The following is a 24277-nucleotide window of genomic DNA, read 5'->3' as shown; positions in this document are numbered from 1 at the left end:
TCTGGTACCTTCTCCTTTGGGAGAACACAGAAGGGATATATAGAATCTGGCAAGGGAGTTAATGACCCACAGGAGGTAGTCATGGGTGGAAACAAGAGGAGAATCACAGATGTTCTTGGAGCTGGCAGACCATGTGAAAATCTTGTAGTATTTCATGAAAAACAATACAGTTCAGAGAAAGGTTATGTGTGGAATTCAGTGATGATCACAAACTTACCTGAACATACACACACACACACACACACACACACACACACACTCTCTCTCTCTCTCTGGAAGACTGGAAACTAGGACCTTCAAATATATAAGACTTCCATGCCTCTATGAAGAGGTGTAGTGTAACACAGAATTTCAGAGTGAGAAGGACCTTGAAGAACCTTCTAATACAACCCATCAATAAAGGTACAGTTGTTATTTGACCTATAGGAATGGGCCAAAGAAGATAGAAAAGCACTTCTACAAGTAGAATTTTCTACAACAAGTCACACAAAATGGCATAAAACTTTAGTAAATGGGGGAGGTGTGCATTTGGATAAAAGAATGCTATCATGCCTTCTACAAACACGCATGACTAATGGTCATCAAACCTAGAAAACCACAATAGAGGGGAAACCTATAATCTGCCTCAAGCTTCAAATATAGACTAATGCTTATTAGTGAGGTAACTAGGCAAGTTGTATGATGCTAGCCTTAACATCCTCATTTTTAAAATGAAAATGATGATACAGAGTTTGGGGCAGCGAGGTGGTGCAGTGGATAGAGCACCAGGCCTAGAGTTGGAAAGACCCAAGTTCAAATCCAGCCGCTTGGACACCTGCTAGCTGTGTGACCCTGAGCAAGTCATTTCACCGTTTGCCTCAGCTTCCTTATCTGTAAAATCACCTGAAGAAAGAAATGGCAAACTACTCTGGCATCTTTGCCAAGATAACCCCATTGAGGTCATGAAGAGTCAGACATGACTGAAACAACTGAACTGCAAAATAGACTTTACATTTCTGAAGTGCTTTGTATAGTGTCTGGCACACAGCAAGTGCCAGATGAATGTTAGCTACCATTATTGCCATTACTGTAACAGCTTTTATATTGTGCTTTACGGTTTACAAAGAGCTTTGGTAATATTATCTCATTTGATCCTCACAATAACCCTGGGAGGTAGTTTTTTTATCATCTTCATTTTATAAATGAGGAAACTGAGGCAGAGAGAGGTTAAATAACTTGGAAAGGATCACACGGTTAGTAAGCTTTCGAGATTAGATTTGAACTCAGGTCTTCCTGACTCCAGGTCTAGCATTTTATCCATTGCTCCACCTCAAGTGAAAATGCTAATACTATTTACCTCACAGATTTACTATGAAGAGCACATTTCACAAACCTGTTGATTTTTAACCACTCTTATATGGATTGGGATCTAGTTCCCCAGCTGAATTCTGAGCTACAGAAATCAGGAGGTCCTAACATTCATTATTAGAGGGGAGACTTACACAGGAAAGATGTGCACAAAACATACTGCCTAACATTTTGAGAGGTGAAAGAAGGTAAAAAATACCAGGAGGAAATCTGAAAACAATTCATTCGCCCTTCAGAGTAGAGAAGAACAAGGTCCTATTAAGCAGAAAAAGGGGACACAGAAGAGGAGGAAGGGGGGCGGGGTATAAGGAATAATGAAAAAAACATACATTTACAGCCAGAGCTAGATTGAATCAGGGCTAGGGAGCTAAGGGAGGAAGAAGTGATGAGAAAAAAGCCATAGAGGGGATGGTGAAGAGAAGAAGGGGAGGGAACCAGGAAAAGGACCATATGTGTGGCTTTCCTTAGCCAGCAAGTATTTAATTTTCAAGCAGTTAAATGGTCCTGACTCACAAATTTAAGGTTGCCTGTTTCTAGGTTTGTCCATCACACCCAACAATTGGATCAATGCTAAGAAAAGTCTTGACTTCAATTGCCTCCCTTTGTCATCAAGCACAGGGGAAGGGCAGGCCAAATTGGCATAGGGGGCCATAGCGTTCTTTTCTCCCATTGCACACTTCTCCCATTTACTGAAGCTTTATGCTATATGCCAGTATGAACTGCTATAGAAAATTTTATTTCTAGGAGTGCCAATCTTCTTTGGCCCATTCCTGTAGGTCAAATAACAATTTTACCTTTATCTATCTATCACTATCTACATATACATACACGTGCTTATATGTTCATGTGCACACACACACACACACAAACATGCACACACACTTTTTTTTATATCAACTTTTATTTCATCAGTTAGAGGGAGCTCCTGGTGATGAACTTCCTCTATCTCTTAAGATCAGTACCTGCTCTAGTATTAACAGCCTTAGAGAGATGTCTCCAGTCCTGAGACTGTGACCAGGGTCCCCCAGTTAGTATGCAGCAGAAGCAAGACCTGAACTCAGGTCTTTCAACTCTGAAGCCAGCCAGCCCTCTATCCACTATGTTATGCTGTCTCCTAATCCCTCCATACTCTGCACACTCTCTAACCTCTGGTGGAAGGCTGAAATTCATTATAATATGTTCATCATAATATTCCTACAGTACCTTCCTTACAGCACTGTTGTGTAGCTTAATAATGTAAAATATATAAAGCTCTTTGCAAAACTGATAGTTCCATGTGAGTTATTATTATTATCCGTTACTTCATTGGCTATTAAGCAAAGAGAAGAGACAGAGAAAGGAGGGCACTTGTTACCTACATAACAGCAGAGCCTCAGGTAGCACAGTCTGCCGTGTTACTCCTATAACCCCCATGACACATAAATTTGGGCATATATGAGCAGGCAACATGTCAGAGAGGCGGAAGGCTGGATTTGGAGTCAGAACAGACTGGGTTTGAATACCGGGAGAGGCTTGTTTTATGACCCCCATTTTATTAATGAGGGCATTAAAGCAGACAGAGGGTAAGTAACTTGGAGAGGCTCACACAACCAGTAAGCTTTGGAGACTGAATTTGAACTCCAAGTCTTCTTGACCTGACTTGGGAAATGTCTTGGGCCTCAGTTTCCTTATATGTAAAATTAGGGGAGTGGTCTAGATCAGTGGTATCAAATTCAAATAGCAATGGATTCCTGGTAGGCTGCATATTGACTGAGAAAACCACCAACAATTCACTTTATCCGTGTCTTAATGTATTTTCATTTATTTTGTTAAACATTTCCCTATGACACTTTCAGCTGGGTCTAGCCTCACTTGAGAGTGTTGGGGACTGTGAGTTTAACACCTCTGGTCTAGACAGCCTCTAAGGTCCCTTCCTCCTCTGAATCTGTGATCCCTTGCGAAGGCAGTGGGCAGATGGCAACACAAAGCAATTTGATAGTAACCTTCATGCCAGACTTGAGACCTGGCAATCGTAGGCTTTAGGCTCTAACACTTCAAAGACGTACAGCACCAACTTCTCACCCAAAATGAGTCTATCAGATTTGACTAGATGACAACATTTTTCTTGTACTCATTCCCAGAAAAGAAAATCACTCACAGTGTTGTAGCGCTCCAGCAGCTCTGGAGTCACGGGATAGCGCAGTCTCATTTTCCTGTAGAGTGCATGCTTTTCATAGTAGCTGACCAATTCCACCAAACTTTCAAAGTAAGCAGAAGTCCCCAGCACAAAGTGGTGCCCATCTTTGTTAATCCGGCAATGTTTCACTTTTCCCTTGGCTCTGGAGAGACAGGATTTCACAGGGAGGCAAACATACTTATAACTTCCACAACGAGAGCATCCTCTCTTCCCCCCCACCAGAGCTTTGAGACTTGGAGTTTCACCATCAATCAGTAGTTCCAGAACATAGCCCAGGGCAAGAAAAGAGTCAGCACAAAGAGACCAGACCCCAGAAAAAGGAAGCGTATTCCTGGGACTTTCTCAGAATGCTTCCCAACAACTAGTAAAACTATGAGAGGCAGCATGGGGCATGGAAAAGAAGGTTGGATTGGGAGTTCAAATCCCAACTATACCATTTAAACTGTATGACACTGGGCAAGTCTCTGGGTGACCAGATGATCTATTAAGTCCCCTAGGGTTCTACACCTAAGATCTGTGATCTATCAAAGTAGTGAATTAACTCCAAAGAGATCTAATCATAACCACCAATTTCCTTTAAAAATAAAGTAAAAGTTTCATTACAAATATTCTTGATCCATGTGAGGGAATTGCCAAATAATGGTAGTTGTAATGAGGCAAGATATAAATGTTAAATGATAGTGTTAGTATTATTAATCCCTTTTACAGATTAAGGGACCAAGAAAATGTTAAAGACTTGCCCCTAGCCCCCCAGCTAAGAAGTGTCAGAGCCAGGATCCCAGCAGATCATCTTCAGACTCCAGGCTCTTTGCAATATACCATACTATGTCTCTGAAGTCATCAGATCTCAGAATTTCATCAAGCCAATAGGCATTAATATTGGACGATACTTTCCCTGAAATGAGATCTCAAACTACCAATCATAACTTCTTCCAAACTTAATTTCCCCCAAGTTCCTTTACCCAATATCACTGAGACAAAAAGGGGAAAAATAAATAGCCTCAAAAATAGAAAACAGTACTACAAAGGACTAATTCTCTAGGTCTTACATAGAGGAGGATCACTGTTCACTTTGTCAAAGACCAAGAAACCTGAATGAATAGCTCTTCAGAGCAACAGGGAGAAAAGAAAGGTGAGACTATCCTGGAGTGTCTGGTTTCCTTCCTGTTTCTTTTCCTCTCACCAGCTCATTCTCCAGCTGGGTCACCATTAGGCAAATTACCTCACCTCTAACAACCCAAGTTTCCTTGTCTGTAAAATGAAAGGAATAATGACACTTGTCCTGCCTTTGTCAAAAGGTCACTGTGAGTATCCAATGAGAGACAGTGGATGTGAAAGTGTTTTCTAATTATAAACTGGGTGCCTCAAGAGGTAGTGAGTTTCCCCTCCCCTGGAGGTCTATATACGAAGGTAGCATAACCATTTGTCCAGCGTGTAATAGTTGAGAATTCTTTTCAGGTATGCACTCGACTAAGAGACCTCTGAGATACCCTCCAACTCTGAAATTCTATGATATATAAGGTAGTATTATTAGATGATGGTAGTAATAGACAGAAGGAAGACAGTGGATTTCATATAAGAAATCATATAGTGATTTCAATAATCTCAGGCAGAGATTTCTAATGCAAAAACCCATCTTTTAGATTCCAGTATGTTCAAATATAGTTAAAAACCATGGATCACTACAATCTCTGAAAAATCAGAGCGTAATGGGCATAAGCAAGCTATAGCATATTCCAATGAACTACACAAATTATATTGATCAGGAAAATGTATAATCGGCAACCATGGATTACAGGATACAAAGGAACGGATGAACTGCAGTGTGTGCAGTTGTAGAGATGACCACATTCCTAACATCACACATAGTAAAAAACAAACAAACAAATATGTGTGTGTGTGTGTGTGTGTGTGTGTGTGTGTGTGTGTGTGTAGAGTGCCTATAAGACAAGATCCACTTTTGTAACACCTCCTCTTTCCAAGCCTCCAGAAAACTCAAAAGGACCTAACCAAAGACCCTGAACAGATACATCCAAACAGTCCCTGAAAGGCCAATGAGCTCAGCTCCCCTACACTAATGGGAAATGGGAAGTTGCAGGACAATAAGGACTCACAACAAAGGCCATATGCATACATGTCCCTCGTTTCTAGAGAATCAGAATACAATAAAGTATACTGAGACAATGATGATTTTCTTGAGGATAAAGGAGGCACTGCAGTTACATATCAGGCCTTGGAGTTACCATTACGGATCTCACTTTTGATTGAGCTTGAACAGCCAGCTTCTAGATAACAAAGATGCAATTGTACATTATCAAACTATCTTCACATCCCTCTTCTAATCTTTATTATCAGTTTCTTACGAAAGCAGCAGCTAACTGTTAATGGCCTTAAGGAAGGAACCAGCTTCTCTCTCACTCTGAAGTTCCCTATAGGCAACAGAGAAAAACAGGGAGAAGTCAAACCTTTGGGCTAGTACTAGGGTGACTCATGTAATGTGGTATGTGAAGAGAAAGCAAAAGAGTCAGGTGAGATCACTCTGGGGAAGAGGTATATGCATTTTGGAGACTCCTGTTACAAAAGTGGCTCGTTCTCAGTGTCTGTTTTTGTCTTTACCCATGTTTTGTGTTCCCCTTAAGTAAAATATTAAGCATAATAGCTGTGTCACAAGCAGCTTGAGATTTTACGTGGATAGTACACTGTACCAAAGGGTTAGTCAGTGATGGCCACAACAGCTTCTGAACCCTTCCCTATTTTCTGAGACATGCCTGTGCCAGAGATTGAGAGATCTTGACAGTCAGAGGCCAGATAAGCTTAAAACTCATTCCTTTTCTCCAACATAAGTTAGAGAATACCAATGGGCAAGAAAGATTCTCTGTTCTCTAAGAATTATGGGGAAAATCATCCAAAAAGTTTTGTGGTTTTTCATGGACAAAACTTCAGAAGGATTCACTCTTTTCATAAAGTGTCCAAGTAAGCCAAGGGGAATCCACTGAAGATATGAGTCCTATTTAATGACAGATAGAAGACTCCAGGATTTTTGCTCACTTAACCTCCCAATGAGCTGTTCCCTATATATGGGTTAGTTCATACACTTACCTGAAAGTAATAGCATATGCATCTCCCCCTTCTCTTTTCCTTATCAGGAAGGCTCCATCTCGGGGAATTCTCATCAACATGTCTTCAGCTTCTCCTCTGCTCAGGCTATCATAGTACCAACTGCAGCATGGCATTGGGGGCGGGTGGGGGAGAAAGATAGACGAGAGATTCTAAAGCTTGTCAACTTGCCAGTCAGCCAGAGTAACTGGTGGCGGTGTTTCCTAAATTATAGTCTCAGAAATTACCATATAAATTATGTATTAGATTTCCCCATCTTGCCTCACATGACAGCAGTTTAGGGAAAAGAATGCAGCAACATATCAAATTCTTGGGTAAAACATCAGCATGGCTTGTCTGCTTAAAGCAACACAGAATAAATCAGCTTATCGTTACAAAACAATACAGCCCAGAACTGCCATGCTGGTTATCACAGAATGGCACATTAGCTGCAGCTTCTGTCCTGAAAAACGTGAGGCAAAGGGCACAGCCGGAAGGATTTGGTTATTTTCGTGTGTGTGTGTGTGTGTGTGTGTGTGTGTGTGTGTGTGGGTGGGTGGGTGTGTGGGTGTGTGTGCACTTAAAGAAAGAAAGCAAAGCAAGGCAAAAAAGAAAGAAAGAAAGAACCCACAAGGGAATGCAGGAATAGTTTTTTTTTTTTAAACAAGAGGGATTATCCAACATGAGCTGCTTGGTAACCTGAATTTTAGCAGAGTAATGACTCTTTGTTTGAGGTTTATTTTCCTCCATTCTTAACATCAGAAGGCAGGACCAATCTTTGGTTCAATGTATGGATAAAAACTAAGGGAAAGACTGAATTTTTCATTTTCAGAGTTGAAAAGCAAAGAACTCTGTTAAGAGGAAATGTTTCCACGCCATAATTAACCTCTGGAAACCAAAACCCATGTTGTTTCATCTGTATGAGAGAAAAGTAAAGCGTTTGGAAACCATTAGGTGGATGCTATGAGAGCATATATAAATGCATGAGTTTAAAGGAGCAACAAAGGTTCTTGAGCAGACCCAGTATTGAGTCTTCCTAGCTCCATCAACATTTGCCTTACTGCTCTATGTGCTTCCTTCCACACCCCGCACATGTTTATTGATAGGATGAGATATCTGCATGCCAACATTTCTGGACCTCTGCCATCCCAGGAGGCTGTAACTAAGCCCAACATGGAAACTGCACAGAGCACACCCGCTCTAGAGCATATAGCTAGACATACGCTTTTGATTCATGAGGATTAGGGTTGGGCACAGGGTCTGTCAGACGAAGCTCAAATTCGGCACATCTCAGGTGGGCTTCTCGGTAGTGTTGAATCAAGTCATAGATGCTGTTGAACATGAGATTGTCAGTCAAATAATACTTCATGGCCCCTCCCTCAAGAGTCGACCGTATTCGACAGTGCTGGACTCTGCCTGATCTCCTGAAAAGAGAAGGGGGACATCTGTCAGAACACCTTACTTTCCAGCCTGCCCTTCCATCTACAACAGAAAACTTACCTTTGAAAAAATTAAACAAGGAGACTCCAAATGAATTAATTCTACCCAAACAAATATAGGTATGGTACATAATAGGTAAAAAGACAAAGCTCTGAGCACTCCCCAGAAGTGGTACCACAGGATGTTTCTGTACATCTATGCTTGGGTGCATGTATAATCAGGCTTTTCTGACCCCTCCAAATGTAATCACTTTTTGTCCCTATGCCACCTTCTGTGTGTGCATGCATGTGTGTGTGTGTGTAATATGTATGTGTATGTGAATGTGTATATGTGCATGTGTGTGTATATATACACAGACATATATATTTTATATAGACATCTATTTGTACATATTGACTCCCCTGAGAAAATGAGTACCTGGCACATAAGTGCTTAAACAAATGCTTGTTGATGGACTGCATGAACCTACAAGGCTGTGCTTTCATCACCTAGGGAAAACTCCTAGTGTGCAAACTCCCTTCCCCAAAGAAAATCTTAATTCATCTATAACTTAGTAACTTAATTATGCAGTTAGCTAAGGTACATACTGGCTAAATGACTTGCTCAGGGTCACAAGGCTAGTAAGATGGAATTTGAACCCAGATCTTCTTGACTTCAAGGCATTCTGTTTTACATGCCACGCTGCTTCTGATGTTTGTGTATATGTATACAGATATACCTACACATCTACATTTATTGTTGTGTAGTCATTTCAGTTATGTCCAACTCTTCGTTACCTCATTTGGGGTTTTTCTGGCAAAGATACTGAAGTGGTTTGCCATTTCCTTCTCCAGCTCATTGTACAGATGAGGAAACTGAGGCAAACACAGTTGAGTACTCGTTTGGGGTCGCACAGATAGTAAGCACCTGAGGCCAGATTTAAACTCAGATCTTCCTGTCTCCAGACCCTGCTCTATCCACTAAGTCACCTAGATGCCTCATACATACAATTACATAGAACACACATATATGTACACATATAGATATGCACATACACTCAGAGTTCTTAACCTAGGACCCATAGACTTTTCAAAATATTTTGATAACTATGTTTAAATATAATTTGTTCCCTATGTATTTTATTTTATGCATTCAATATTATTCTGAGAACAGGCTCTTCAGCTTCACCAAACTCAAAAAGTGAAACATCCTGATTATATATGTATTTATATGTATGTATAGATGTATGTATCTAGCTACTCACACATAACTGCATCAGCAGCTCTCCTAGATTGTAAGTTGCAAAGCAGGCGCTAACTTGCCTTGGGAGAGGATATCTCCTCACTGAGAATTTCCTAAACCAATGAAATCATAGGTTGGGTCCTAAGATAAATGAATGAATAAGGAAAAAATAATACATGTAAGAATGAATAAAAATCTTTCTTTGTAGTTGGATTCATATTCATATTAGGTGAGACAAAACCACACAACAGTGAAAACAATGGAGCCTAACACACCTATGTTAACTGTCCTGGCATTTCTACCTACTCCTCATTTTGTCTTTATTCATCCTTCATTCTCGAAGAGGACCAATGACATCAGGGGGGTGATGTCTTGATGTGCATGTGAACTGGATATAAGTGAGGCAGGACTGTGCAAAGTCACCAGCCTCACTCTATCCTCTGGGGTCACTGGAGTCCAGTGGCAAGACACAGGTCAGACAACAGCCCCATCATTTTAACTACCAACCAAAGGGATGCAATCTGTCCTCTGCAGACCAGATCTTGTCTTCCAGATCCAAAACCAACATCCAAGGGCATTCCACCTGATCCAGACTTCCACCTGATTAGATACTAGGCTTTCTGAGCAGGCTCTCTCCCTTCTCAGAGTACCTCACATTTACTTTATCTGTGGACATGTCACATCCTCCAAGAGACAGTAACAGCAGGAACTTCTAAAATGTTTTGTTTTTGTAGTGTCAACTACCCCAGTGCCATACGTATAGTAGGATTTTAATAAATGTTTGCTGAAATGACTCAAATAATTCTGCAAAATTCAAAGATATGTGATCTTATGATCAAAGGAAATTTAACTTGTGTACAAAAACAAAATTCCCCTTTTTGTCTCCATAGCTTTGGTCAGGGGAGTATAGCAAACCCTCACTTTTCGATACAGTATGTTCATTCCTCAAGACTACAACTAGGAGGAGACTTTCAGGAAATAACACCTTGACTAAGTGGATACTGTTATTCTGACTGTTGGTTGGGACACTGGTAGGAAATGTAAAGATGACAAACAAGGAAAGTGACTTCAAGAACTTTATTTGGTATTGATGAACCAGCGGTCCCTTGAAAGACAGAGCTGAAAAATGTGGTTGTTTTGTTTTGTTTTGTTTAACTGGACCTGTGATTTCATGGGCACAGGAAATTCCCACTGAGGAAATTTCCTCTACCAATGAACAACTCCAACTGCTCTGCTCCTTAGAGAATAAGAAAATTGCCTGAGTCCTGAGAGAGGAAGTGACTTCCCCAGAGTCACAAAGACAGTATGTGTCAGGTAGGAGACTAGAACCTCAATCCTCACCGACTACTCACCATATGTGCTACTTTATAGGATAATCATAGGCCACCAATTATACAAATTCCTAAAGAAAATAAATTCAACTATATTTTAAGTTCCTGGAGGTCAGAAAGCACCTCCTATTCATCTCTCTGCCCCAGCAGGTCCTAGCCCAAGTTTGGCATAGCACTGAGAAAATGTTCAAAGACCAGCTAAATGAATAAAGTGAATGAAATTACCAGAAGGATAGTGTGTAGTCATTGGGGAAGGTCTCACTTTCACGGACTAAGAAGGTGCCATCCTTGCCCCCAGTTTCAGCACAGTATTCCTGCAACAGTTTCTCAGCACTTGTCCTCTTCTCCATCCTCTTATGAAACCACTTCTCACCAAAATGCAGGTCAGTCTGGGATACATCCTAGATCACAAAGGGAGGTCAAGTTATGGTGGCTGCCAGGGCAGAGAACTTTTTATGCTGCTCCAACAGGAGAACATGGTGGTTGTCTCTCTTGCGTTACCTTGGAAAGGTGCTGTGCTTAGCACCTTTTGTTGTCTAAGTTAACAAAATGCCTGGTAAGCCTGTCTATCACCTAATGGCTAGGGTCCAGCTGCCTTCCTTACGGCCCATGTAGCTAATGCAGCCTGGACACAAATATGCTTGTTTTTGCTTTTTCTGTGCTGTCTGGCTCTAGGAATACAGCCTGACAAACAAGCCAACCTCTGCCCCAGAGCTATTGCTACCTGTAATCTCTTGACTCAATGTACTATTTTCAATTAAGAGTCAAAGTAAATCAACAAATACAAGCTGGGCTCACTTTATCAGGCCCTGGGGCTGAATCCTCTCTTGGCACCTGGCTAGGATTCTGCCTAAAGAAGCAGGACTTTGGGGCTCTCCCATAGTACATGGTCAAGTCCCTTGTTATGAGGTTGGAAGCTCATAGAACAAAAACCTGGGGCATAAACAGTGACTCAGCTACCACAATCACCTGAGCTGGGAAGAATGAGGACTGCAGTAAGTGAGCATAAGCAGAGTGCTTTACTTAATTCACCATGAAGACACCCCCACCTAGTGACAACAATGGGAAGTCCAGCAAAGCGGGAGAAAGGCTATTCAGATCTCGAGCATAAAAACAAGAATGTCTGGTTTTGTTTGAAAAGGCTATGAAACGGTAAGAAAGATAAGGGCGGTGATATTGTCCTAAAAGCTGCTGGGTCTCTTTAATGATACAGAAGTGATTTAGCTCTCCCTGTCCATCCCTTGTGATGCTGAGTTCCTCTGCTTTAACACTCAGAAATCTATTGTGGCTGACCTCAAGGAACACAGAAATAATGATAACGATGATGATGATGATGATGACAGCTAACACTTATATAGTGCTTACTATATACCAGGCACTGTGCTAAGTGCTTTACAATTTTTATCTCATTTAACCTTCACAACAACCCTGGGAGGTAGGTGCCATTATCCCATTTTACAGATGAGGAAACTAAGGCAAACAGAGGTTAAGTGACTTGCCCAGGGTCATACAATTAATAAGTTTTTGAGGCCAAATTTTAACTAGTCTCTTCTTGACTCCAGGAGCAGAGCTCTATCCACTGTGTCACCAAACTGCCCAGACAGAACAAAGAAGGGGCAGAGAGAGAACTGGGAAGGAGAGCCCCCTTTCTTACTCAGGTTTATAGGAAAACCTGCCCATCTCCCGTACCTTTACTGAATCCTCCTCTGCATTCTGCTCTATAACATCACTGAAGGACAGCTTCTCATCGGCTATGGCACAATAGTGGCGATACCACTTCTGCAACGCAAGACCAGAGTTAGTTAGCCTTCTTAAGTGAGAAACCCAAGACATATGGCAACAGCAGCTGGGAACCTCTTCCATGGACACTACTCTCACAGAAAATATCTTCCACAAATTTTTTCCTAAAATTGTTGTATCTGAAGAAGCAAATGTTCTCATTTCCCCATCCTAATCAGCCCATTCCCTCCTATTCTGACTATAACATGGGCATAATCCTTTTCTCCAGATGCTTCCTGCACCCTGACTGGATGCCCCTGCCCTGCACAGCTCTCAGACTTCTGCTCTTCCTTCATGTTGGTAACAACCATAATGAAAACAATGCATAGTTATGGAAAAGGAAGGGAGGTTTTTATTTTATTTCTTTTTGTTCTAAAGCCCTCCTGCTTGAGCCTGCCAATAACATTTTCAGCACCATGGGGAGCAGCATTCAGACTTGCATGACTGGGTCTTACCTGATCAATGGTATCCCATTCGTTCTTTTCATCTTAAAGCCCTCCTGCTTGGGCCTGCCAATAAAATTTTTAGCACCATGGGGAGTGGCATTCAGACTTGCACGACTGGGTCTTACCTGATCAATGGTGTCCCACATGTACAATTCCCCTTGCTGTTTTTTTTCCTCCTTCTTGTCTTCAATGTTGATGTCCACATCTCCTCTGGGACCCAGCTTCTTATGCTAAAATGAAATACAATGAAGGTTTCTCCCTTTGAACCTCTCTTCCCTATCAGCCAGTAAGTAAACAATTACCCTCAAGTTGCCAAGTGCAGACTCTTTTGGATGCTAAGAGAAATGCAAGAAGAACAAACATTTCTTGAGCCTCTGCAGCCCAACGGGAGCACACAAAATGCTTGGGAAGACTACCAAACCAACCCCTTCCCCACTCTACCCCACAACATCCATGAAGCAACATAAAAACCAAAGCAAAGGAAAATATCAACACATATTAAACACAGTACTCTAGATGTCAACAGACTAGGACAGGCAGGATTCGGTGGAATCATTACCTGACTAGTCCAGGACATTGTACTGCTTTTAATGCATCCTCAGGTTACTTTACTTTTTTTGGCTTAGGACACACTACTAACTCCCATTACTTGGCAATCCACTAAAACAATGGCATCCTTTTCAGGTGAACTTCTATCCAACAGCCCTGGACAACTTGCACATAAAAAGCTTATTTTTTTAATGTGAACATAAGGCTTACATTAACCTAGGTTAAATTTCACCTTACTACTGTAGTGCTCCTCCCCATTGGGCTCTAGGAGGAACAATATACTACATGTAGTCCATAGATCTAATATGACTAGATCTTTTTGGATCCTAAAGACTCCGTCATCTTATGACCTAGTGGTTATAAGGCAGATAGTGGTGCAGTGGGGAGACTTGAGTTTAAATCTTGCCTCAGATATTCACTGGCTTGTAACTCTTGGTAAGTCACTTAACCTCTCGGTCTTAGTTTTCTCATCGGTAAAAGGGGGGATAATAATAGCACCTACCTCACAAAATCATAGTGAGGATCAAATGAGATAAAATATATAAAGCACTTTGCAAACCTTAAAAGACTATATAAATACTGTCATTATCCAGCACGCTAACTATCCTTCTCAGTTTTGTTTCATCTACAAACTGAACTTGCAGGGCTTCTATGCCTTAATCTGACTCATGGACAAAAATTATAAACTATTCAGAGCCAAGAATATACCCCCCTAACTAATGTTCTCTTTCCAAATTGACACTGATGCATTAATGGCAACTCTGCATCCGATCAACTAGCCAGTTCTGAATCTACCATTCCCATCTCTCTCTATCTGGTCCCCAAGAAAAGTAAGATAGAGTCTGTGTTCGACATTGCTGAAGTCTAGATAAGCTAGAGCTACAGCATTATCCTTATCCACTAGTGTATCAACTATTTAGCAAAAAAAAAAAAAAAAAAACAAGAGTGAAGTTAGTTTGGCATGAGCTGTTCTTGATCAAAATTTCCTTATATAAATGTTTACAAATCAGACCTTTTTTTTCTTTTTTAACAAACATAGTCATACTGGTTTTAGAGGGGGGGTCAAAATACTCCTTGTTCCTCATTATCACTTCTAGATTCTCTTTGCTTCTTTCACTTAGTAACCATTCCTCTTTGAAGTTTACCCAATTAATTCAGTATTCTCACACTCAGAGGAAATATTCTCTCTCCTTTTTCAAGGTCTTCAACACCTGGTTGACCATCTTCCTCTCTAACCCAACTCCTGTCTTTATACTAGAGAACTTTAATATCCATATAGATTTTCCCCCAAACTCCCTTCTCTCCCATTTCCCCAACCTCTTTAACTCCCTACTCCTTCACTCTTCCTGAGTTCAAATCTGGCCTCAAACACTTATTAGCTGTGTGATCCTGGGCAAGTTACTTGACTCTTTTTGCCTAGCAGGTAGCTGGGTAGCTCAGTGAATAGAGTGCTGGGCTTGGAGTCAGGAAGACCTGAGTTCAAATTCAATCTCAGACACTTACTGTGTGACCCTGAGCAAGTCACTTGGCCTCTGTTTGCCTTAATACACAGAAGAAGGAAATGACAATCCATTCTAGCCAAGAAAACCTCACAGACAGTATAGTCCATGGGGTCATACAGAGTCAGACACAATTTAAGAGCAACAAGATACATACGTATATACATACATACACACATAGATATCTATACATACATAGTTATAGATATCCAGATATGAAGTTATAGATATCTAGATATCTATTTAGATATATAATATGTATGACAGATATCTATATATTTAGATATACAGAGAGAAACTTCCTATTTATATTGCATATATCTTTATATGTACTTATTGTACCTCCCCCATTAGACTGTAAGCTCATTAAAAGCAAAAATTGTTTTCACTCTTTATACTTATATCCCCACTGTGCCTGGCACACAGTAGATGCTTAATAAATAATGACTGATTTATTCTGTAAATAGTTCTCTTGGTTTTGCTTACTTCAGTCCACATCAACTAAAAAATGTTTTTCTGAAACCACCTCTTTTATTATTTCCTATAGCTCAATAATATTCCACTACATTCATATACCATAATTTGTTTAGCTATTTCCCCAGTTGATGGATACCTCCTTTGTTTCCAGCTCTTTGACACTACAAGAAGAGCTGCTATCCATATTTTTGTACATATAAGTTCTTTCTTCTTTCATTGAAATCTTGAAGATATAGGCTTACTGGTAGTATTGCTGGGGGCATAATTCCCATAGGAATTATGTTGCAGAATGGCTGGACTGATTCACCACTCCACCAACAATGCATTAGTGTGCCTGTTTTCTCACAGTCCTTCCAACAATTATCATCTTCCCTTCTTGTCATCTTTACAGTTTGATGGATGTGAGGTAGAACCTCAGAGATGCTTAATTTACAGGTCTTCAGTTATTAATGATTTAGAGCATTTTTTCATACGGCTTACTCCATTCTTTTAGTAATATGTTTCAGTGCACTGGGATGTAGTTCCTCTTCCCTGGGGACAAATTCATAGAAGACTACAAGATGCTCTCTTACTATTTCTTTATATATTTTGGTTTTCAGTCTCCTAGTAACCATTTTTGTGCACTCCCTTTTGGTTCAAAGATCATTTTCAGTAAAGAAAACAGAAGCAATATAGGAGTTGAACAGTTCTGCTTCCTATTATCACTGTGCCATCCACCTCCTAGATCCCTGCACTTCTCTCTCCCAAGCTGTCTGTATCGTCATTTATGTCTTTATGTGTAATTTTCCACCAGTAGAAAATAAGTTCCTTGAGGGTGGAATCTGCTTCATTTTTGTCTTTATTATTTAAGTACCCAGCACAGGGCCTGACACTGTAGGTGCTTTACAAAAGCCTGCTGATTGACTAATTGATTGACCTTTGTCCATATTTCTTATTTGACTTTCTTTCCCCCTAAAATTGCTTTTAAAACCTTTTGTTCTCCTTTGTTTTACTTAACAGTCTTTGCCAGCCTCAGTTCACTCTAAGCTTTAGTGCTCCTGACACTATTTTTACAGGACTAAGTCACCTTTGTAATCACCTTCCAACACTTGTCTTTGTTTCCATCTTCTGTCTTTTTAAATCTACATTGGTCAGTGTGCTTGCTGCATATCTACATCAGTCTCTTTAGACAGCCCTCTCTGTTCTTCACAGGAACTGTTTCCCTTTGGGTCTTTACAGTTTCATTCCTGGGTGTTCAAATTTCTCCTGGGCTGACTACCCTGGGGCATATTAGCTGCAGGTACACAACACTACATATACATCAGGGATTGGGTTGGGTTTTTTGTTTTTTTGATGTTTTGATCAATCTCACTGAATTTTTTATCTCCTTTTTTTCTGAAAAATTATTTGTTATAAGGGATGGATGTCTCAGAGGGAAAAGAATCAAGGGGAAAATCTAAGCATTGTAGAAAGCAAAGAGATCAATAATTTTTTTTATTTTAAAAAAGGAACAAAAAGCATTTTTTAAGTGTGGGAGCTTATCTACCTGAGGGGCATGATGGCATACTAGAGAAAGAGAAGCCAGTCTCAAGGTCAGGAAGACCTGGTTCTAGCCTGAAACACATCCTATTTGTATAATCCTGTGCAAGTGTCGGATCCCAAGCAACTCTGATGTAGTAGGTCACCAAATAGGAGCAGATCTGCACTGGTCAAGAGAATTGCCTTGCTAAGGGTTCCCTATGTCAATGAAGAGGGAGGAAAGAGAGGGAGGAAGAAGAAGAGGCACAGAATGACAAAAAGAATTTCAGATTCTACCTGCCTCTTCTTTGGACCTCTGAAACCTACTCTCACAAACTTTAGGGTATATTATGGTCCAAAGGAAAAAAGCAGTGGAATTGACATTATAAAAGACTCAATACCTCTGACAGTTACTAGCTATGTGACCACAGCTAGCATGTTACTTAACCTTGATAAGCCTTATTTTTCTCATCTGTAAAATGGAGATAATATTACTCATAACACTGATCTCAGATTAAATGAAATAATGTATGTAAAGTGTTTTACAAATCTTAAGGCCATAGATAAGTGTTAGCTTCTCATATTGTGTCAGATGATGTCTGTCTCTTCATAGAATAAATTCTAAGATGAAATTATCATACCTCCCAAAGGTCCTATCCAATTTCAGTAACCAGTTCAGCATTTTTAGCTAGCATCCTGGTCCAAAATCATGGTTCTCCTTCTACCACCTTTTGAGGAACAGAATTATGATGCATATTCATGCTTCCAATTTCAGAGTTGAAAGGGACATCAGTGACCCTCTACTCAATCATTCGCTTCCTCCAACAGGCATTTTATCAAGCACCTACTACACACCAAACAACATGCTACGTCCTAAGGAAACAGTCTCTGCTCTCAAGGGGTTTATGTTCTAATGGAAGGAAACGACACGTTCACAGATAAGTTTAATCAAAATATATGCAAGTAATTTCAGTAAATGAGCCAAGGCCTCATGGAGAAGATAGCCTTTGAGCCGAAGCTTGAACAAAGCTAAAGATTCTAAGAGGCAAAGGTGAAGAAATAATACTTCCTAGGTATGGACAGATTTACCGAAGGTATAGAAGTGAGAGATAAAATATTGTATAAAAAAAGGGTAAATAAGAGTAAATAAGGCAATTTGGCTGAAATATACAGTGTCTGAGGGGAAACAATATGAAAACTGTCTGGAAATATAGTTTGGAACCAACAGTGAACAGCTTTAAATTCCAAACATTTAGCTGATCCTTCAGGCAACAGGAGGCCATAGGCAGATATTGTGTAGTGGGGTGATGTACTCAGGCCTGTATTTTAGGAATATTAATTTGATAACTATGTAAAAGCTGGACCAGAGAAGGCACAGACTAGATATAGGAAGATCAATTATGAAGCAACTCCAATAGTCCAGATAAGAGGTAATGAGGATCTGAACTGGATTGGTGGCCGTGTGAGTGGAGAAAAAGGGATGGAGGCAAGAAGTTATGACTCTGACTAGATACAGGGGGCAAGCATGACACTGACCCATTAATGACTACTTTTTGTGTCAAAGAAGGCTGAATTTGGGAGGAAAGATAATGAGGTCTGTTTGGGTCATGTTGAGTTTGAGATGCCTGTGCGACATTCAGGCCAAAATACCCAATATGCCCATAAGCAATACAGGACTTAGGCTTAAAGAGGAACTAGAGCTAGATATAGAGATCTGGGATTTATTTGCATAGAGATGACAAGTGAGTCTGTGAAAGCAGATGAGATCATCAGGAGAAAAAGTGCAAGGAAAAGAAAGATTTTTCAACCAGGACAGGGCTTTGCAAGACACTGATAGTTAGAGAGCAGGCCATGGATGATGATGTGGTAAAGAACACTGACACAAAAACAACCAGAAAGATAAGAGAAAAACCAGGAAAAGCTTATGTCATGAAAAGCTAAGGGAGGAGAGACTCTCAAGGAGGAGGCAGTGATCAATCATGTCAAATTCTACAGAAGTCAAAAAGGATAAGGACTAGAAAAAGAGCCCATCAAATATAGTCCTCCTCCTTTACCAAAACGCACCCTGATTATTTTTTTCTGCTATTTCAATGAATCTAGGATCTCATAGGTAGAGATCTGCAGCCCTGCTAAGCCTCTGTGTCTTGTGTGAGCCACAGAACGTTCCAGCTGGGAGGGACCTTGGAGATCCAAAGGTTCTTAATCCAAAGTTTTTTCATTTACTAAGTGACACTAAATGCTGATGAATGGGACATACCTTGATGACAATCTTTTCTTTCAGCTGGGCAGGGGATGGCAGCTGGTCGGCACTGGCTTCAGTGGGCTTTGTAAGGAGGAGGTCCCCAAACACTTCCTTAAACACCCTGGCCATATGGCGCTGCTGTTCTACACAGCAGTGCTCTTCAATGGAGAGGATCACAGGGAACCTGGGGGAGAAAAGGCAAACAAAGAGAGTAGACTATCAGTTCCCTTCCACAAAAGGATGAGAGGAAACAGGAAAAATGTTCAAAATTCCTTGTGGCCTGTCCTGAAAATTCTGGGTAGTTGCCATCTTTCATTAGCTAAGTAGGAGAAGCTTCTAGGACAAACAACAGACCATCTGGAATAGATAAAGACAGAAGTTTGCTTTCTGGGACCTCCGCTAGGGTTCCTTGTCTAGTTAGAAAATATGGCCATTAAATGTAAATTTTGAGACTACTTTTTGTTGTTGTTCAGTCACTTTATTTATGTCCCACTCTTTGTGACCCTATTAGGAGTTTTCTTGGCAAAGATAATGCAGTAGTTTTTCTCCAGCTCCTTTTACAGATGAAGGAAACTGAGGTAAACAGAGTGAAGTGACTTGTCAGAGTCACACAGCTAGTGGCTGAGGCTGGATTTGAACTCAGGGAGATGAGCCTTCCTGACTCCAGGCCTGACACCCTATCCATTGTACCACCTAGCTGCCCCTATTGCTTTGGGTAAGGCTTAAGGAGGGACTAGCCCTTGGGACCCAAGGCTGAAAACAGGGCTTAGACAAGAAACTTGGATTGAATAAATAGATCTGGTATTCATCTGCAAAAAGATCACAAAACTCCATGGGGATTAATGAGACCATCAAGGGGGAGAGTGTAGAGAAAGAACTTTTTACATAGATGGGACCCTGATCACCAGGTTCCATCTTATGGGATCAAAGGTTGGGTGAAAACAGTTTGGTCTCCTGCATCTCCAGTGTCTGGGAAGCAATGAGTGTAGGTATTTTAAATATTTTCTGTAAATATTTTACTGTTTTAAAAGTAGGTAAACTTTAGGTCCCACTAGTATAAATATGCCCATAAACCAGAATGAAGAGGAATGGAGGACTGAGAAGCAAGGTGGGATTTTGGGGTGAGTAACTTTAAAAAAGGTCCTTTCCTATGCTAAGTTTGCAAGGAAGAGCTGGGATGAGAATGCGGTAGTGGGTACGGATAAACTATGATAAATACAAAATTGCTTCTGATCCAGAAACTCTCAGTTCCAGACTTGGCCAGATGTATCATCTGCCTCCTTTCACTACATCTCCCAGAGCTGATGTGAAGAAAATGACTTAGAAGACTTAAGGCTCTCCAGAAACGAAAACTGACCCTATATGTAATCACCATGACCTGGAGACACTGAAGGAAAAGTAAGGAATAAAAATGCAGATGCCTTTGTAAGCATCTGGCTACACTTGAGATCTCTCTTCTTCCAAATGGGGCCCCTACCCCCACGTCAAAGCTAGCAAAACGTCAGGCCTACTGTGAGGAGATGAAAGCGTGGTCTCTGATGGCCTGCACCACATCATCAAACTTGATTTTCGTCGTCCGCGTCCAGCCATGATAGATGATGGGCTTCCCATCAGGCCCATCCCAGCAATCCACTGATGGAAGAAAACACATCATTTTTACCATGCTAGTCATGTGTTTTTTTACATTTATGCAATCAGAATTACAGGTTAGAAAGCACACAGATAACCCACAAAGGAATCACCACAGCGTCAGTAAATCCTTAGATTTCAGGTAGGACAATTTTACATTAGAGGAAGGGATATGTCTGTTCGGTGGTCTTAAGAAAAAAATAAAAGCCTGTCATGTGATGAAGCCATAATACAGAAAGGCAAGAAATCCTTGCCTTTCTAAAGGTTATCAATAGTCCCTAATAAAAAATTGAGAGGAAGGGAATAAAACTTGATTATATGGGCTAGTTCAAGCCAAAATTCATGCCCCCCAAACTTTTTTCAGTCAACACACGCCATGAGCTCATTGGGATACCACAGGAAAGGAATAAGGAACACTATTCATATGTAACCCCAACCATGTTTATTTTTATATACATGTGTGTGAATGTGTGAGTATGTATGTAAGCACAAATCCATACTAGGCATCCTGCTTCCCCTCTCTCCCACAGTCAACATCCTCTATCTCAAATCAAAATTTGGCAAAGCAGAAGGAAGAGAACCTGAGATGTATCAAAGATTCCCTAAGTATTCACTAAAGTGTCCCAATGCACAGGGAAAGACAAGTGATCTATGTGACTCCTTAGCATTTATTAAAAACAGGACAAGAGTCTGACTTTCCTGAAAAACTCTACACAAAGGAATAGCATGGAACATTTCTTCCTCTTTCAGAAAGATTCTATCTGCAAGAAAATTTTCCTAAGGAAGAATTCTAAAAAGTCTAAGAGATTGTGAGAACTCAGTGAAGGCAGGGGCTATGTCTTTTAGTCTTAAAATAACATCTATAAATAAAGTTTGTCCATCCCACCACATTGAGCATCAGAAATTACACATGGTAGTGGTAGATGCTCAGTAAATATTGACTGAATGAATAAGCATCTGTGTGTTAGCTGCCTTTCTCCATGACAACTTACACTCTATACACCGGCAACCCATTCGAAGACATCGAATGTATGATTCAGTAGAAGATTCACTTCGAAGTTGGTCCCCAGTGAGGTATCTGAATGAACAGAGCAGAACCAGCCATGTCAAAGAGGTTATAAGATAATGTCATTAGAATCTTCTGAACATTAAAGCTTCTGTCTTATTAATTTGCTCCTCTTCCCTTGAAACCAGAAATAACTCTATTTCACAATTAAAACAAATCAAGTAAACTCATTCACACCAAGAGGATTTCATTAAATTGAACAAGTTTGCATCTATTAGTCCACATGCAGACAGTTCATCAGGTAGAAGGGAAACTGAGTCTGGAGTACACAGTGATCTACTAGGAATCTGGAAGGTCTAAGTTCAAATCGACCTCAGACACTTACTATCTGTATAACCTTGGCAAAATTACTTAGCCTCTTTATGCCTCTGTTTCCTCACTTGTAAAATGAGGATGGTACCAATAGCATCTGCTTCCCAGGGTTACCATAAGGATCAAACAAGACAATATTTACAAAATGCTTTGCAAACAAAGTGCTGTATAAATGCTGGCTGTCGTTATTTTCATCATCATCCTCCTCTATCGTAGCTATCACTATCTAATACCAAAGTGAAGAAATTGCCACAAACATGGGAATAAGTTTGACCAAGCCCCTGTTGTGTGTCAGAAAATGACAAGAAGAGAGCCAGCTAGCCTATAAATCTAGTGGGCAAGCAACCCGCCCACATACCCATAAGTTTCAGAAATGAAGCACAGATAGCAGCCTTGCTCACAACTCACAGGAGCTACGAGCCAACCTCACGGTGACAATCAGTCATAGCTGCAAGTAGTAAGCACTATGATGATTCAGAAATGGGTTAAGAAACAGACTGGAAGGAAAAAAGAGGATAAAGGGGGAAAAAAGAACACACAATAGTGTCTCTGCCTTCTGAAATGGCCATTCTGGAGAACACCAGAGCGGTCAAATGACTACAGGATTTAGCACTGGAAGCCACAGAGTACAAAGCCACAATTTTACAGAGAAGAAAACTGACCCCCCCACTTCCCCCTCCCCAACCTGTCCCTCTGAAGTGGAGTGACTTCACAATATTGCCCAATTGAGCCTCCTTGACCTGAGATGTTTGGCAGTTAGGTGGCTCCATAGATAGAGCATTGGGCCTGGAGTCAGGGAGCTCTGAGATCAGATTCTGACCCAGACACTTATTAGCCATATGACCTTGGGCAAATCACTTAACCTCTATCAGCCTCCATTTCCCCATCTATAAAATGTGGATAATAACAATGCCTATTCCACAGGGTTGTTGAGAGGATCAAATGCTCGTGCTTTCACTTCGCATTCACTTTTTCACTTTCACATTTTAAAAATGTGCTTTTTAAACCATAAAGGCCTACATAAATGCTAGTTGTTCCTTTACAATCCGTACCTAAGATTGTGTTTTTCGCATGATAGGGGCTTAATAAATATTTGTCCAGTAGAGTGATATTCACAATAGGATAGACCAGTGTTATCCATTGACCAACTGAAATGGCAGGACCAGCGTAATGCAATCAGTTGGGATGATCACCTATTATTCTGAGTAGTTTAAGGCAAATCATTCAATCTAGTATCCTATGGGATTACTGTGTGTCCCAGCCTCAGGAACCTGAAAGGGAGACCAAGGTCTCACCTACATTGCTACAGCTAGACAAAAGACCCTCCCAAGTTTAAGACCACATGATCATAGATTTAGAGCCAAAGGTTCCTCAGAGACCATCTAGTCCAGACCCCTCACTTTACAGGTGGAGAAACTAAGGCCCAGAGTGATAGGTTTGGAATCAAAAGACCTGAATTCAAATCCTGATCCCTTGCATGTCCTTGGAAAAGTCATTCACTTCTCCTTTCTTGGCCTCTGTTTGCTCACCTCTACAATGAAAGGTTTGGATTCTAAGTTGCCTCTAAGGTCTCTGACAGGTCTAGATCAATGATTCTAGGTTCCAAGATCCCACAGAGAATTAGTGGCTGAGATAGGAGCAGAACCTAGGTCTGCTGCTTCCCAAATCCCTAATGTTCCTTTTCCCAAAGCTGAGAGTCAGGTCAGAGAGAGGGGATCTGAGAGAGAAGATCTGTGCAGACAAAGGAGTAGCTGAGAGGACATGGCAAGTGCTACCAGAGAGGCTCTGAAAAACTCCCAAGAAATTTCTAGAGTAGATGGAAATTACACTAGTTGCATAAGCAGTTTCATATAGAAGATTGACTCCCAAACCTGACACTTCAGATCTCACTACTATCAAAACCTCCTTTTAAAAATACAGACTGAGCTTATCCATGAATCTTCCTCCCCAGCAAGGCTACTCCTTAGAAAGATATCTGGGAATAAAATACAGTGCCTGAACCTGCATTAATACCATTAGCCCCAGGGTAAATCCTTACTGGTCTAGGATGGTAGCAAGGCTGACAAAGTCAGATTAGGCTCAGCTCACAGAAGACACACAATGGTTTTTGTTTCAGTGACATGATTCAGTGACACCTGAGATGGACCGTCAGGACCCTTTAAGGCCAAAG

General features: G+C 40.7%; 1 protein-coding gene across 2 annotated transcripts in view; it reads right to left on the bottom strand.

The window, feature by feature from the left end:
- The window catches only part of PLCG2 (phospholipase C gamma 2), a 168580-nt gene that overhangs the window by 38210 nt on the left and 106093 nt on the right, over window positions 1-24277 (bottom strand). For both annotated transcript variants that reach the window (XM_072634199.1, XM_072634200.1), the window contains exons 12-20: window positions 21722-21807; window positions 20612-20732; window positions 19116-19284; window positions 12962-13066; window positions 12301-12390; window positions 10837-11012; window positions 7843-8043; window positions 6623-6742; window positions 3485-3665 (exon numbers count right to left, since the gene is read on the bottom strand). In XM_072634199.1, the coding sequence (XP_072490300.1) occupies window positions 3485-3665; window positions 6623-6742; window positions 7843-8043; window positions 10837-11012; window positions 12301-12390; window positions 12962-13066; window positions 19116-19284; window positions 20612-20732; window positions 21722-21807 (1249 nt within the window). The remainder of the gene's footprint in view (window positions 1-3484; window positions 3666-6622; window positions 6743-7842; window positions 8044-10836; window positions 11013-12300; window positions 12391-12961; window positions 13067-19115; window positions 19285-20611; window positions 20733-21721; window positions 21808-24277) is intronic.

This window comes from Notamacropus eugenii, chromosome 1 (assembly GCF_028372415.1).
Source record: "Notamacropus eugenii isolate mMacEug1 chromosome 1, mMacEug1.pri_v2, whole genome shotgun sequence".
Classification (NCBI taxonomy): domain Eukaryota; kingdom Metazoa; phylum Chordata; class Mammalia; order Diprotodontia; family Macropodidae; genus Notamacropus; species Notamacropus eugenii.
This window is presented reverse-complemented; position numbering and strand designations above follow the sequence as displayed.